Raw genomic sequence first — 15,516 nt, 5'->3', positions numbered from 1 at the left:
AACGCAAGTTATCCGCGTTGTATAGAAGAACATGCCATTGTTCTCTCTTTCTGTTTTGTGTGTTGTTTGTTATATAATTATATCTTTGTGTTTATCGTAGAGCAACCGGATGTTTCTTTGTTGTCAGTTTTGTTACCGATTTTTTTATGCATTATTTGCTTTTGTTTCGTGAAGTCTGTGAGTTGATCAGTCAGGAGTTGATATACTCTCATTTACTGTGTAATTGAATATTTCGTATCAACTAATAACTTTCACAGCTGTACAATTTCTGTGCAGCTGATTATTCTACATTATCAATAAACGATACTTTTATCGTACCTTGATGTGACAGACACTTATTCTGAACAAATAATTAGTGGAATTTCTTCATGTAAAGTACCATCAATATAAGTTCTTACATGACTTTTACTTTGGTCTAAGCTGTTTCAGAATATTTCCTATTCTCTAGGTTCTGGAAACAATTTTTGTTGAAAATGCATTGAGATTTCAAAATTTCATACGTACACTTAAAGGTGAACGTGTAATCAGAGAATTTTAGTTCAGGGGAGGGTAAGCAAAATGTTAGGTCCCTAGCTAGGGCACATTTATAGGGTTCACTGAGTACAATGTCACTAAAGTTAAAAATCACCTTGTAATGATCTGTTGGTATTTTTGTGTGGAATTAATTTATTCAGTTTAACATGTTGCTTGTGTTCCAGGCGAATTGCAATTTTTGTGTTAATATTGTTAATCAGGTTGATCAAATGGTTGTAGGCGATCCATGATAGGATATTTCTCAGTTCATTTCTCGCTGATTCATTCTAAATGCTATGTTTCTTATGTATGGATTTTATCTTCAACTCATCATCCAAAAGACAACGTTCACATAAGAAACAGGCATGGGATTTTTGTAGATAAAGATTTGTAATTATGAAAAATTGGGATTTAGGGAATAATTTGATGGTGTTTTCAAACTCCGTAAATTATCATTGGACATTCATTTCATGCCTGAAACACAAGCAGAACTTTAAGTTGAATTAATTAATTTCACATAAAAATACGAAGACACCAATAGAGAAGCGCATTTACACTCTTTTGGTTGTCGAGGTTACTTATATGGTGGGCATGACCTTAACTGGATCACAATTCTGAATTTTATGGATGTGTTTAGCTAGAATCCGAGTTCCTATACCCATGTGCTGCTTTGTAATTAACTTCAAATAAATAAACAAACAAATGGATGTGCTTACGTGATCGTCCTGAGAATATCCGACCTTTTTCTCTTACATATAGTTGTACACCTTATAAAGAAATGATGTAACAAACTCATCATTTGGATATACAAGTCATCGCGATTTTTCGACTATATAAGTAATGTTGAATCTAAATACTGGTGTTGTAAAGGAATGTGTTGTATCGTGAACGTAACAGCGGCTTGTACCACATGTACAAGGAGTAACTTCTTTTGATATCTTCAATCATTTTTAATTTTAAGGGTCGATACAAACTTATTGCTTACATATAAACGTAGCTTCCAAATTTCTATCGCTTGAAGTGTCTCAACACATTAAATTATTTACAAGTAAAAGGAATACAACGATAAAATCATAACACAATAAATATTTATTAAAAACAGGAACTCGCCCTAAAAAAAACCATGTTTAGATGTCCAATGACACTATCTTCAGGAGTAAAAGTTGTATTTCTTTTAACTGCAAATATATATATATATATATCAACATTGTTCACTAGGTGGTTTGAAACGTTGCTTGCAAAGTAAAGAGTCGAATGATAGTTTTTCACAAAAATTAATAAAAACTATGGCGCCATTAGATTCCATCTAAGGACATAGGGCCGCAATCGCTTGCGGATTCTTCAACAAGTATTTAAGTGAGCAGGTTGCTAGTCCATTGCACCGAGCCGTCCCTAATTTAGCAGTGTAAGACTAGAGGGAAGGCAGCTAGTCATCACCACCCACCGCCAACTCTTGGGCTACTCTTGTACCAACGAATAGTGGGATTGACCGTAACATTGTAACGCTTCCACGGCTGGGAGGGCGAGCATGTTTGGCGCGAACCCGCGACCCTCGGATTACGAGTCGCACGCCTTACGCGCTAGGCCATGCCAGGCCCTTGGCGCCATTCTTTATCTGTAATTGAAATTCCAATTATGTAGTCATTGTATTGTCGGTATAAAACAGGCATATATTGATCATAAATTTTTAAAGTTTTGTACTTCATGTAGACCCTAAAAAATTAACAAGTAACTATTCCATTTAGTACCAATGGCTACACCCTTGTATTGTTTTTTGAAATAATCATTGAAAGATAGCACATTTGATGTCAAGATGAATTCATCTAGTTTACTAGTGTTGTTGATGCCTCTAACACTTGTCGCTGGTTCAAAACTTCCACTCTCTTAATATGTGATTATGACAGCATATAAGGACTTAATGTCAACTATGAATAGTAGGATTAGAAATAGCTAATAACTTTGCATTAAACACCTGAAGACCTTCGATACTATATTTGATACAGGTTGGAAGAGTATGTAGTAAGTGGTTTTGTCCAACAAGCTAAATTAACTCTGATGGGACAGTTACATGTAGAAATTATAGGTCTTCCACGGTGTTCAGGTTTATGCATCTTAGGTAAGATGTAAAACAAGAATATTTCTATTCCTCCTACGATTAGGTCTCGTGCCTCTTTTGGTAGTTTTTGGACGTCAGTTGACTTATTTCGGTGACGTTTGCATTGGTTTGATATTCTTCGAAATTACTGGTTTGAATTTTAATATAGTATTAATCCTTATAGCTTTTTGTTCTGTTTCATACAAGTTCTTACCTCATTCGACTATAGCACCACATCTCTCAGTGGTTTTGACAACGATGTCAAGTCTCTCTTTAAATGTTTTCGCAGATCTTTTTCTCATCTGTGACAAAGTTGTGTTTAAATGTGCGTTTAGAGAAATCTATTTTGTTGATCTCTTGACTAGACATTTTTACCGATCTATATGGTGATATTTGATCTATATGGTGATATTTCTCACCCTTTTTTATTTTATACTTTAAATATTTAAATTTTAGGTTTTTCTTATATTTTAATCAAATTCTTGTTTAAATGTCATTATTGTTTATGATTTATTACTATTTTTTGAATTGCATCAGGTCATCAGTACTTAAATCCTCGTTGTGTTGACGACAAAGGACTATTGGTGGACAACGAATTTTGTTCTGCTGTATTGCGACCGTCAGCAGACATTACTAGGTGTAACCGAGATTCATGTCCAGCCAGGTAAGTTCTACTTAGCACATAGGTTGGCTAGGCTTCTGTTCTAACTGAATATTGTACCTGTCTTAATAAATACGATACTTCAAGTGTTGGGATGACTAAATTACTTATATAACCAATAGGGTACTTGCTTAGGTGGGTGGGCGTTGGAATATCCTACCAAAATCAAATTAAGTCTCAAATTAGGTACGAAAACTGTTTTTACAAAGGGTTAATATCAATACCTGCTGTGCGCGGAAGTAGGGAGTGACGAGATGAGTCAAGACCCTGCCTTCCTATCTTTATGACCTCAAAGCGCCCTTTTTCTCAGTAATAATAAAAAAAGTCAACAACTACTAAGATTTATTTGCTTCTTATGGTTTTTAACCTGCGTATTCCAGAGATCATCCACAGTTCACATATTTTTTTACTAACACCCCAAATCCTAAAAAAAAGAGGTTTTGTGACATTAAGCTCCTTCTCTTTTAACATCCTCTGCATATTGTTTTTTATTTATTCAAAATAGCGCAAGATTTCAAGAACTCTTGTTTAGTCCTAAAACCGTCGTCGAGTGAGACAGACAATCTTATATAAACAAATGATCTTCAGTTAGACGTTCTTGTCTTATTACATTAGGCAGCTAGACTTTTCTTGTAAATGTGTCTGATTGTTTTCACTTAATTGCTAAGTAGGATTCACACTTCAGACACGTTACTACTTTGCCACGCTCGACCCACGATAATGATATTTTGTTGTTCTACTAAAGAATCTGACAGAAAACGCTAATTTGGTTAACAAAATAAACAAGAAAGGTTTACATAACTGTACAGTTACAGTTCATTTTACCGTGTCAGGTCAAACTCTATCTGACGACAGTAGATCTTGACAATAGCACTGCAGCTTTGTTTCTATGGCAAAAAATCTCCGTCGTAAGGCCGTCACGTCCACAACATGCTGTTTCTTTCAATTGCTTTTCATAACCTATCTAGTGTACGAGAACGACAGTTTCTTTTCCCGTTTTTTAACAATCAGATCGCATACGAATCCATAACCTCTGAATACATACATCATATCTTTATGTATAATAGCATTAATACCTGTTCCATTCTCCAACTGTTTAAGATAAACAACAGTTTAACTGATATTTCATGCAAACTTGTATCACTTTTCTAAATAAACATCCTTCTTTATTAAGTTACTTTGGACATACAGACAGTTTTTGCTACAGACGTTTGTGTTCGTGGATTCTCAACTGTTACATGACGTCTTATGTAGTTTTACACGACTAGTGTACGACCTGTTGCAGATCTCTTTCTAGATGATAATGGAACCCTAAGTTGATCCATATTCCTTTGTTTTCTAATTATCTTAAGTACAGCGGATGTCCTTTTCTTGGAATATCAAAGTCTTAGATATAAAAACAACTATATCATCTAAGTGTATTAATGTTTTGCGTCAGAAAGAACTATCAATTACAATTTAAAAAACGATACATTTTCGGTGGCATCAAACTATACTCTCGTAACACCAAACAGTGTCAAAATATAGTTCTGATACATTCCTTTCCACTGTGGCTTTATATTACTGTGTTTGTCAGGTGATTTGCTGATTTGTATATTCAAAATAATTCAATAGAACATAATGAACCCTCCTAATTAAAGTAGAAGGTGAAGAACCAAAATGTATTGTGGTTTTGAGTGCAACAGAAATTCAAGTGATAGAAATTATTTGTTGAAAAGAACCAATTCTTTTTATAAACTTGGAAAGTAGCGATAAGGTTAGAGAGCTGACAAAAAGTTAAATGTGCTAACCCTAGATATACCACACACGTTTGAAGACGTTGAGAAGACTAAACCTTTTCTAACGAGATTTACATAAGGAACATGACGATATATAAAATATTGTTATGTGCAAATGTGTGTTTTTATTACAAAGCCACATCGAGCCATCTGTTGTATCCACTAAGGAAAACTGAACCCTTGATTTTAGCATTGTAAATCCAAAGACTTACCACTGTCTCACCGGGGGACATATTGTTATCATTACATGTATGACATCCGGATTCAAGAGTCTTATCGATTGAAAAACTAATTGTGATGAAGTTACTAACATGATAAACAGAACTGTTTACAAATCACTTCAGAGCTTCGTTTCGAACTGTCAAGAAAGTGTTTCAACGTTTAATTAAACTCAACCAAATGTGGAAGCGTATTTTCTGGAATAGGTAGATGCAACTCTAACAAGAGCTGTAGTAAGATTTGTTATTTTGAATTTCGCGCAATGCTACTCAAGGGCTATCTGCGCTAGCCGTCCCTAATTTAGTAGTGTAAGACTAGAGGGAAAGCAGCTAGTCATCATTACCCACCGCCAACTCTTGGGCTACTCTTTTGCCAACGAATAGTGGGATTGACCGTAACATTATAACGCCCCCACGGCTGAAAGGGCGAGTATGTTTGGTGCGACCGGGATTCGAACCCGCGACCCTCGGGTTACGAGTCGAACACCTTAACCCACCTGGCCATGCCGGGTGATTAAAGGTTATTATTTTTAGAAGCTAAAAATCTTATGAGCCAACGGTTAGATATGAAAATAAGGATTCCACACAGTTTCACAATGGGTGTTTATATTTGGAAAATTTTATTAAAGATATTGGAGTATTGTAAATAAGCATTTAAATTATTGTCACAACAGTAATAATTGACTCTGAGAAAGGCAATATGACCAGATTGGCTAGTTGTGTTTCTCATTGTTTTTAGTTGAGTCATTTTATGTCTTCACAAATCTGACTTGTTTATGAATAAACCAGTATACCTTATATTTTTTAAAAAAATTGTGCTCCTTTTGATAGAACTATAGTTTTCGGATCTCGCGAAGCGTATATGACGCCATGCGATACTATAAAATATTCCCTTTCATCTTACACTGTGGATGAATTATAAGAGCAACAGTTAATCCCTTAGTGTAGATAGTAGGTTGTGTGGTACTACTCACTAGCTGTCTTTCCTCTAGTCAAATACATTTGGTAATTTTGCCGTAAATGCAAAATAAAAAGATATACAAACAAATGTTGTTCCTGTCTAAAACACATGACGTAACTTAGAGAAATACAATGATATAGATTTCCCTGAAAATGTAAAAGAAAGATTTAAACGATTACAGACTCGAGTAAGACAAGTAATTGTAGCTTGTTTAGTGTCTGTTACAGTAGTTGCTTTGATTAGGTAATTAGTAAGTTAATTCTCAAGGGTCAAGCGAGGCCCAGTAGATAGTGTGACAGTATGTGAAGTTGAGATTTAATGTTTAGCAGCCTTACTGAAGGGACCGGTATGACCAGATGATAAAGGCATTCAACTCTCAGTCTGAGGGTGACGGGTTCGAATCCCCGTCACACCAAACATGATCGCCCTTTCAGCCGTGGGGCGTTATAATGTGACGGTCAATCTCACTATTCGTTGGTAAAAGAGTAGCTCAAGAGTTCGCGGTGGGTGGTAATGACTACCTGCCTTCCCTCTAATCTTACACTGCAAAATTAGGGACGGCTAGCGCAGATAGCCCTCGTGTAGCTTTGCGCGAAATTCAAAACAAAACAAACAAACCCCTTACTGTAGAGAAAAGCAAATCGTGCCCTGCACTTTTGACTTTAGGGTAATTAAGGGTCATATTGAATCCTGCTATGTGATCTGACAACAGTAAGTTAAGGTTTAGTTCTGGGAATACTGAGTTCGTGTTTCGCAGAGTACTATATATACACGAAGAAGTATTGTACGAAAGAGAGATAATGTACCCCGCAAGTACAGCGGTATGTGTTAGGATTTACAACGTTAAAATCAGGAGTTTGATTACTCTCAGTGGACTCAGCAGATAGCCCCATGTGGTTTTGCTATAAGAAAACACACACGCACACAAGGAGAAATAATTATCAAGTTGAGTACCTTGTCAGCTTTATTTATGAAGTTATTCCTATCAACAATAGTTTACTAAATCTTGTAAGTTATACCTGAATTAGTTTCAGTAAGACTGTAGAAAGTATTGGTTGAAAAAAAACAACTAACAATAAAGGAATGGATTTTATTTATGCGAATTAAACTTTTGGTTTAAGTTTAATTAATATAGAATAAGATATTACACATTTCTACAACGTGCGCGCTACTGTTTGAATTTTTGAGATGTCGAAATTCAACCACAAAACGCAATAATTTTTAATTGTCGCTTTGTTTTGTTTGTTTATTTATAAGCAGAAAACTACAAAAAGCAGAAAATATTCCAAAACACACTTCTGTGTGTTTATTTATTTCATAATTTTACCAACCCACGCTAGTACAGCGGTATGTCTCCGGATTTACAATGCTAAAATCAGGGGTTCGTTTCCCCTCGGTGGTCTGAGCAGATAGCCTGATGTGGCTTTCCGATAAGAATAAACCCACTCATAATTTTACCATAAGAAACAAGAGCTGTCTTTACGTAAATCTATTCCTAATTGTGAACTGGGCTAGAAAGAGAAAGAAGCTTTTCAATAGCACCCACCGCCAACTTTTTGGTCTACTTTTATCTGGTTGAATATTGCGGTTTGACCGTCATTATTATAGCGCACCTACTGCCACAAAATGCGAATCCCGAGAATAAGTTTATTCAGATGTTCCTGTGTGGTAAAGCAGTTTTGGAAAGAACTGACTTTTTTGTCCATTTGTAACCTTTGTAACTGCCAACGGTTGATGTGTCTATATCTTGATTGATAACATAAGTGTTTTATAAATCACGGTCTAATCCAAGATAAAAATCTTTATATAGCACTGTAAGTCATAGTATTCTTACTTACATACAACAACGTATAAGTTTAATTAACGGTGAGAACCACATCCTACATAAAAATAAAATAATTATATGAAAATAAGTAGTCAATCGTTTGTTTGTAATGGAATTTCAAGCAAAGTTACTCGAGGGCTAACTGCGCTAAGCGTTCTTAATTTTGAAGTAATGGACTATAGGAAAGCCCGTTCGTTATACAACACCGTCAATAAATAGTAAGATTGATCGTCACTTTACAACGCCCCCACGACTGGAAGAGCATGTTTGGGGATGGGTTAGAATCTACGATCTTCACATCGCGAGTCGAATGCCCTAACTACCACGTCACATCAGACTAATAAATGGTCAAACTGAAAATATACTGTAGCGTTATGAAATAATGGTAACTTACTTTAAACCATTTGTTATTGAAGAATCTGGTTAGCGTTTTGGGGTTTTACTTGTCTACTTTGAATATTTTGAGTGCGTGTATTTATTTTTTATTCTCTTTTTAGTATGTTTGTGTTTCAAATAATTCATTCTGTAAATTACAGTTTATTTCTTATCAAAACAAGTACTATAGTTTTGTAAATACGTTTGCAGTTCTCTACTTAGTGAAAACAAAATTATATTCCTAAGAGTTGTAATAAATAAACTCTGTGAATGAGAAAATATTGTCGTAATTAATATTCGTTTGTTTGCTGAGTTACTTTACAGAATGTCTATTGGCTTATTGACTCGTCTCTGGTTTGTGTTAACAGATGGGAAGTTGGACACTGGACTAGATGCACCAAAGGTTGTGGAACAGGATATCAACACAGGAGTGTCCGCTGTGTTCAGGATAAAAAAACAAAAGGAACGAGGGTCGTGGCTAGGCGACGTTGTCATGGATTGACCTTTCCAATCAGGAAGCAGAAATGTAACGAACATAAATGCCCATTATCATGGGTGACAGGACCATGGACAAAGGTAGACTAATTTATTTCTTTTAGCTCTCTCTGTTGATCTTTTCTTCTATCACTGCCTACCAGTAACATCATTTTAACTAAAATTATACCCTAAGCAACAATACCATTAATATATCTATATTATCGCTGTATTACAGATTTTACAAAATAATTACACTACGAACATTGTTATCAAGCGTATAAAATACTTTCACTGAGGAATCAAAGAGACTTCTTAAGCCTATTGTTAGAAGATGGAAAGAAAACATGGTATTGACTCCGCCAGTTTAGACTTTTTACAACTGTTATTGAAAACATTAATATCGCGTGTAAATTACGTAGTGGTTGCATTAGTTTAACACAGTTTATGAGTTTTCAACTTACGAGCAGCAACTTAAAGTATGTCGAACATGTATCTCAAACATTGTTTTACACACTCTCCAAGGAGAACGAAAGTAATACTGAATATCTGTAAAGGAATGTAACAGTTTGTTACATCAGAGCTGTTTATAATGTTCTCACACTCTTCCAGCTGGTATATGTTTTTACTATAACATTAACAATCCCATTGTGATGTTTGGTCACAGTTGTTAGTTACATAATAATTAATTTGTTTATTTGTTTTTGAATTTCGCGCATAGCTACACGAGGGCTATCTGCGCTAGCCGTCCCTAATTTAGCAGTGTAGGACTAGAGGAAAGGCAGCTAGTTATTACCACCCACCGACGAATAGTGGGAATGACCATTACTTTTTAACGCCCCCACGGCTGAAAAGACAAGCATTTTTAGTATGACAAGGATTTGAACCCGCGACCCTCAGATTACGAGTCGAGTGCATAATAATTGACGTATATATTTTTATCCGTGTTAGTATTTGTGCACTTTTCGTATTTTCTATGTCTAGTAAGTTGTTTGGTAAAATTGACTTTATTGTGTTAGTATTTTAGAAAGAACAAGATACAACAGGAGAAACTAGGACATCAGCTAGTTTAATTTAATAGGAATTATCTAGAAGGCGTTTCGGATGAACGTATGTATTCTATTAGAGTGACTTTAATTTGTATTATTATTATCAACTTTCTAGTGTCAAGGCGGCTGTAACTGGGGTATTCAAACAAGGACAGTAACTTGTCATGAATCTGGTTTAAGAAATTCTCCACGAGTCAATCCAAAGGAGTGTAGTCAAAGTGTAGCACCGCCTTCCTCACGTAGATGTAAGAATACTGACTGTCGGCAGTTCCGCTTGGCAAGTGATTATGACGAGTGGGTTACAGGAAACTGGCTTCAGGTAAAGAACACATCTAAATTATACACAACCTTCAGAGTCATTAAATAAAACACACTTGAAAATTAATTTATCGTTCTAGGAATAATGTTGAAGCACATTAAACACTCTTAGTTACCGAAACAGCTAGCACGATAATTGAACATCAAACCTAAAACAAGAATAAGCTATAAAACTTTTGTTTTTTTATAAAAATTGCTTAATTTTAGCTAGTACTAACCTGTAACAACCAGTTTTTTTTCAAGTTTCGGCAAAGTTTCTGTGCCGTTCTCGTGATATTGGTCATATTCTGACTAGCCAGTTTATTAGATCACTCAACCACATATCTAAGTCTATAGAATGCTTTATTTATTTACACGTACAAAGGCAACTGCTCATCTTGTACGCCATGTAAGTACCTGAACATTGTAAGTGCAAAACGTATAGTCCTGTCATGGTTAGTCTCCGAAACATTGCACAATAGAAAGAAGTTTTCTCTTTTTTAAATGAACGTGAAAGTAGATGCTCTTATAACACGAGCAGTAACAGTTGAAAGAGAATATGTCTGCTTCCAGGGAAAATAAAATGTGACTAGTAAGTAATCAAGGTGACTGGTCAATGGCAAAATCGACTTGGTAAACTTGTTAAGTGTAGCAGACGTCAAATTGTGTCTCAGTTTATTGAGACATTCTGAACTATTAATATAAAAAAGAACATTGCCAGTGTCGTAAGATTGCCAACACCCAGCTTCAAGATACTTGAATGGAAACAAGAAATCAAGATTATGTTAGTGGTTAGAGTACAAACTGTGGACAATAAATAAGTGGAAATATTAACGTCGTTGACGAATTTTGTTTAGTTATATTCTCTAGTTAGGATAAAGTAAAAACACAGAGAACGTTACAAAAGATACTTGAATGGAAACAAGAAATCAAGATTATGTTAGTGGTTAGAGTACAAACTGTGGACAATAAATAAGTGGAAATATTAACGTCGTTGACGAATTTTGTTTAGTTATATTCTCTAGTTAGGATAAAGTAAAAACACAGAGAACGTTACAAAAACCATTGTCCTTGCTGAAATTAATGTAATGGTGTAGGAAAGGATTTCTTAAAAACAGTTGAATCCTTTGACTTTGTTAAAAGGACGAATAACTTTTGGAGTGTAAAATCCACAATAATGTACGTTGATGTTATTACACAAAGATTTTTTCAAACCAGTGAGATAACAATATACCAGTTGTACTATTTTAAATTAGTTTGAAAAGAATGAAAATGTCTGTAGTCACCTTTCTTCATCAGCACAATTGCAAAATCTAAATACAATTGAGTATCTTTGGATTAGATTTGAATGTCATATTCTCCAGCACAATTATTTACCAATTCCGTAAACCCAGTGTAGATCATAGTTCTCGAATAATAAGCTATTATCCATTAAGGTATTTTCCATAATTTTATAAAGTCTACGCCACACCAATTTCAAGCTGTTATTGCAGTAAAGATGGCTTAATCCGATACTATGGTAACAAGTCATAGTATATTTATGTTAACACCTGCATATATACTGCTACTGGTGTCCGCAAAAACGTCGGAAAAACTAGAGATATATTTTAGACTTAAATATAATTTAAATATTTTTAAAAAACATTTTTCGTTTGTTTATTTAGTGCAGCGCCACCTGCGGAAGCGGGCAGCAGACAAGAATTGTCAAGTGTGTGCGCCGTGAAAATCAACTGGACAGCAGCGATTTCAAAAAAATTTGGAATCTTAGAAAAGGATACAATACTGCTCCAAAATGTGATCCTCAGACTAGACCTGCTGGTGTCAAACCTTGTAATAAACAAGCATGCAAGCCGACTGTACCCAAAGGTAAAACGACTTATGAAGAAATTTATGCAAAAGTAACGAAACAAACTAAAGAATGTGGAGAAATTTAGCGTAACTTAGACTTCCCTTGTCAACTGTTACAAAATAGTTTTTTATTGTGAATTTGTTGTTTATTGAAAATAATGGTTAATTATTTTCTCTTTTTCCAGGATGAATGTCATAATTTTTATTTTGTTTCTTTGCTTTTTAGTATTTAAAAATTGCTCAATTATTTACCTTTTATTTTTTAAATCTAAGAAAAACTTAAATTTTATCTTTAATTGTTAGCAGTTTTATTTTATAGGTATTCTTTTTTCTTTAGGAGCTAAGTATTACTCTCCTGTTTGGATTTCGTTTCTAAAGATGTAATATGATTCATTATTTGATTATTCTTTATAAAGATTAAAAGCAAAACAAGACTCAATGTTTTTCTTTTTGTTCTAAATACTTTTCATCCTTTACTTTTACAACGTTAAAATCAGGGGTTCGATTCCCCTTGATGGACTCGGCAGATATCCCGATGTGGCTTTGCTATAAGAAAAACCACACACACTCCTTTACTTTTTTAATGGTGGTTTAAATATTTGGTATTAATTTTAAATATCATGTTCTGTTACACTGTTTCTACTGAAAAGAAATTTTTCGTGATATAAATGTTCGCCCAAAATATGAAGTTAACTTAGTGACTTTAGTCAATGTGGCGATCCAAAGTTCGCATTCAGTTGCCACATGATCGTGCTCTGTACTATGGGATCGTGGGCGCGTTTTAAGAGTGACGGTAAAATCGCGTTATTTGATTAGAGTAACCCAAGAGACAGCGATCGGTGATATTGACTAGTTTTGTTCCTCCTAGTCTATCACTTCAAACTAAGAGTGGTTAGTAGGGACAGCCCTCGAATAGCTTTGCGCGAGTCCCCTGGTGACTCAGTAGAAAGTCTGATAACTTATAACGATACTAATCAGGATTAAGTACCCACAGTGACCATAGCACAGACACCAAATTATATAGCTTTGTACTTAATGACAAATAAACAACGAAAGACTTGTAAGGAATGCCACAAACAACAACAACTTAATTCTGGTTTCCTGTGGCACAGCAGATGAAAACAGTAAGATATTCATTAGATGGTACACCAATCCATAGCACTCTAACCCTAAACTACCTGTAGATGCTTACTTTATATCTGGGTAGACTGTAATTAAAATGTCTGACTCAAGAACCCAAAAATATGTCTCGGATAATCCTCGAAACTGCCACTTTTCGACTAGGAGTCCAAACTAATAGACAATGCTGCTTGCTCTAACAATAATCTCTTTAATTCAAGTACAGTTTCTTACAACAACGTTTGGCATTTATAAGAAAAAATGCAGGTTGAAATGTTTTAAAGGAAGAAACCATGTATACATATATATTGATAATTTTAGGTATAGAAACGTTCTTGTGACAGAAATCCTATTTGTACTACTTAACCCGACACATATTTACTGATTTTGCTTTGAAATGTATGTTACAAGTAATTTCGAAGTCATACAAGTTTATAATATATATTTTGGCACGTATTATCATAACGGTTACAGTTACTTTTACTCAAGCCCCGGCATGGCCAGGTGGTTAAGGAACTCGACTCGTAACCTGAGGGTCGCGAGTTTGAATCCCTCTCACACCAAACATACTTGCGCTTTCAGCCGTAGGGGTTTTATAAAGTGATGGTAAGTCCCACCATTCGTTAAAAAAAGAGTAGCCCAAGAGTTAGCGGTGGGTGGTGATGAATAGCTGCCTTCCCTGTAGTCTTACACTGCAAAATTAGGGACGGCTAGCGCTGGTAGTCCTCGTGCAGCTTTGCGCAAAAAAAACAACAACAAACACTCTTAAATCTCAGTTTAAGAATATTTCTTTATTCTTATACGTATCTAATTGACTATAATTATGTCTCTGCAGGTCCCAATTGCTTTGACCTCTTCAGCTGGTGTGACATAGTGGTCAAACACAAAGTTTGTGGTCATCAATTCTACGCCAAGAAATGCTGCAACTCCTGCGCCAAAACTTAGCCATGTCAGTGAGCGCTTTACAATCAAAGCTCAAATATATTTAACTGCCATCTATATTTGTGATGTTATTACGCATGTTTATGTATGTGTGTTTGTTGAGCCATGTGACTTTTGCTGTACTCGATGATTTTATCTTGTTTTACATCGTTGTTTTCTCTAACTTTTAGAGAAAGTCTAGATCAGAAAAGTGCAGATTATTAAATAAACAAAATTTCAAATCACACTGTGTTTGTTTAAGTTGCTCATTAAGCCTATAATAAATCGTACAAAGTGGATTTTAAGAAAGCGACTAATTATTGCTCGCTTACTGTCGTAACAATTTTTGACCTCTTAGATGGGGAATTGATGATATTTTGTAATGGAAGCTGAAACATAAGATAGAAGTGGAGATGGGAATGCGTGTAATGTATCATGATGCTAGCAAGTCTTTCTCACAATAACGTGTAATGTATCATGATGCTAACAACGTCTCTCTCACAATAACGATTTGTATAATTTCCTAAAAGCTGTGTGTAACAATTATTTATAGCTTGAAAGTAATTTATCAGTTATGTTTACGAGCTTAATAGGTATACTAACTTAAAAGTCTTGAGTTCCTTAATCAAAAATACAATCGTGTTTAAAGATATTGTATTCATAAGTAATAGATTGTGTCAAAATAAAAAGAATTGATATTCAAAAAGGTCTAGGTAATACTCTATATTTGTTCTTAAACACAGAAATGGTTCGTAACTAATTTTTGAATGCATGTTCTTGGCAACTTCTGTAAGTTCGATACTGTTTACTTCGTAAAGCATTAGAAATGTAACTACCACGATTCTAGAAAAAACCAACCTTACTTTGAAAGAGCGATTTAAGAACCATACTTTTTTCCGATTATTCGAGATCATTTTCTTAGATATTGAAGCTGGTTTTAAAAGTAAACTAGATACAACAATAAAACAAGCATGGATAAAACCATATTTTTCTTTGATATCGAAGCTAGGTTTAGTACAAAGCTAGATGTATGTTGATTTCCTTAGGTATTGAAGACGAGTTTAGAATTAAAGCAGATATAGTAGTGAAACAAGCATAGGATTAACCATGATTTTATTAGGTATTGAAGATGATGATTAGGACATCCTACTCGCAATCTGATGATTGCTAGTTCGATTTCCTGGTACCATATACGTTTACCCTTTGACTGTCGCCGTCATGGCCAACCAACTACGTATAAAAAGTATTGGCTTATAGTTTGGATTAAGACACAAACAAATGGATATCAACTATTCCATATATATTCCCATAAGGTGTTGGAAAGAAACAGAAACAAAAGTGAAGCTGGCTTTATAATAAGCAAGCATACGATTAATTAATCA

The 15,516-nt window shown here is 34.8% G+C and overlaps 1 protein-coding gene across 4 annotated transcripts in view; it reads left to right on the top strand.

The window, feature by feature from the left end:
* Window positions 1-14,381, top strand: part of LOC143256904 (A disintegrin and metalloproteinase with thrombospondin motifs 16-like) — an 80,615-nt gene extending 66,234 nt beyond the window's left edge. For all 4 annotated transcript variants that reach the window (XM_076514745.1, XM_076514747.1, XM_076514746.1 and 1 more), the window contains exons 19-23: window positions 3,146-3,272; window positions 8,795-9,002; window positions 10,065-10,268; window positions 11,911-12,112; window positions 14,049-14,381. In XM_076514745.1, coding sequence (XP_076370860.1) covers window positions 3,146-3,272; window positions 8,795-9,002; window positions 10,065-10,268; window positions 11,911-12,112; window positions 14,049-14,158 — 851 coding nt within the window. In that variant the 3' untranslated portion in view covers window positions 14,159-14,381. The remainder of the gene's footprint in view (window positions 1-3,145; window positions 3,273-8,794; window positions 9,003-10,064; window positions 10,269-11,910; window positions 12,113-14,048) is intronic.
* The last annotated feature ends 1,135 nt before the right edge of the window (window positions 14,382-15,516 follow it).

The sequence above is a fragment of the Tachypleus tridentatus genome, chromosome 7 (assembly GCF_004210375.1).
Source record: "Tachypleus tridentatus isolate NWPU-2018 chromosome 7, ASM421037v1, whole genome shotgun sequence".
Lineage (NCBI taxonomy): Eukaryota > Metazoa > Arthropoda > Merostomata > Xiphosura > Limulidae > Tachypleus > Tachypleus tridentatus.
This window is presented reverse-complemented; position numbering and strand designations above follow the sequence as displayed.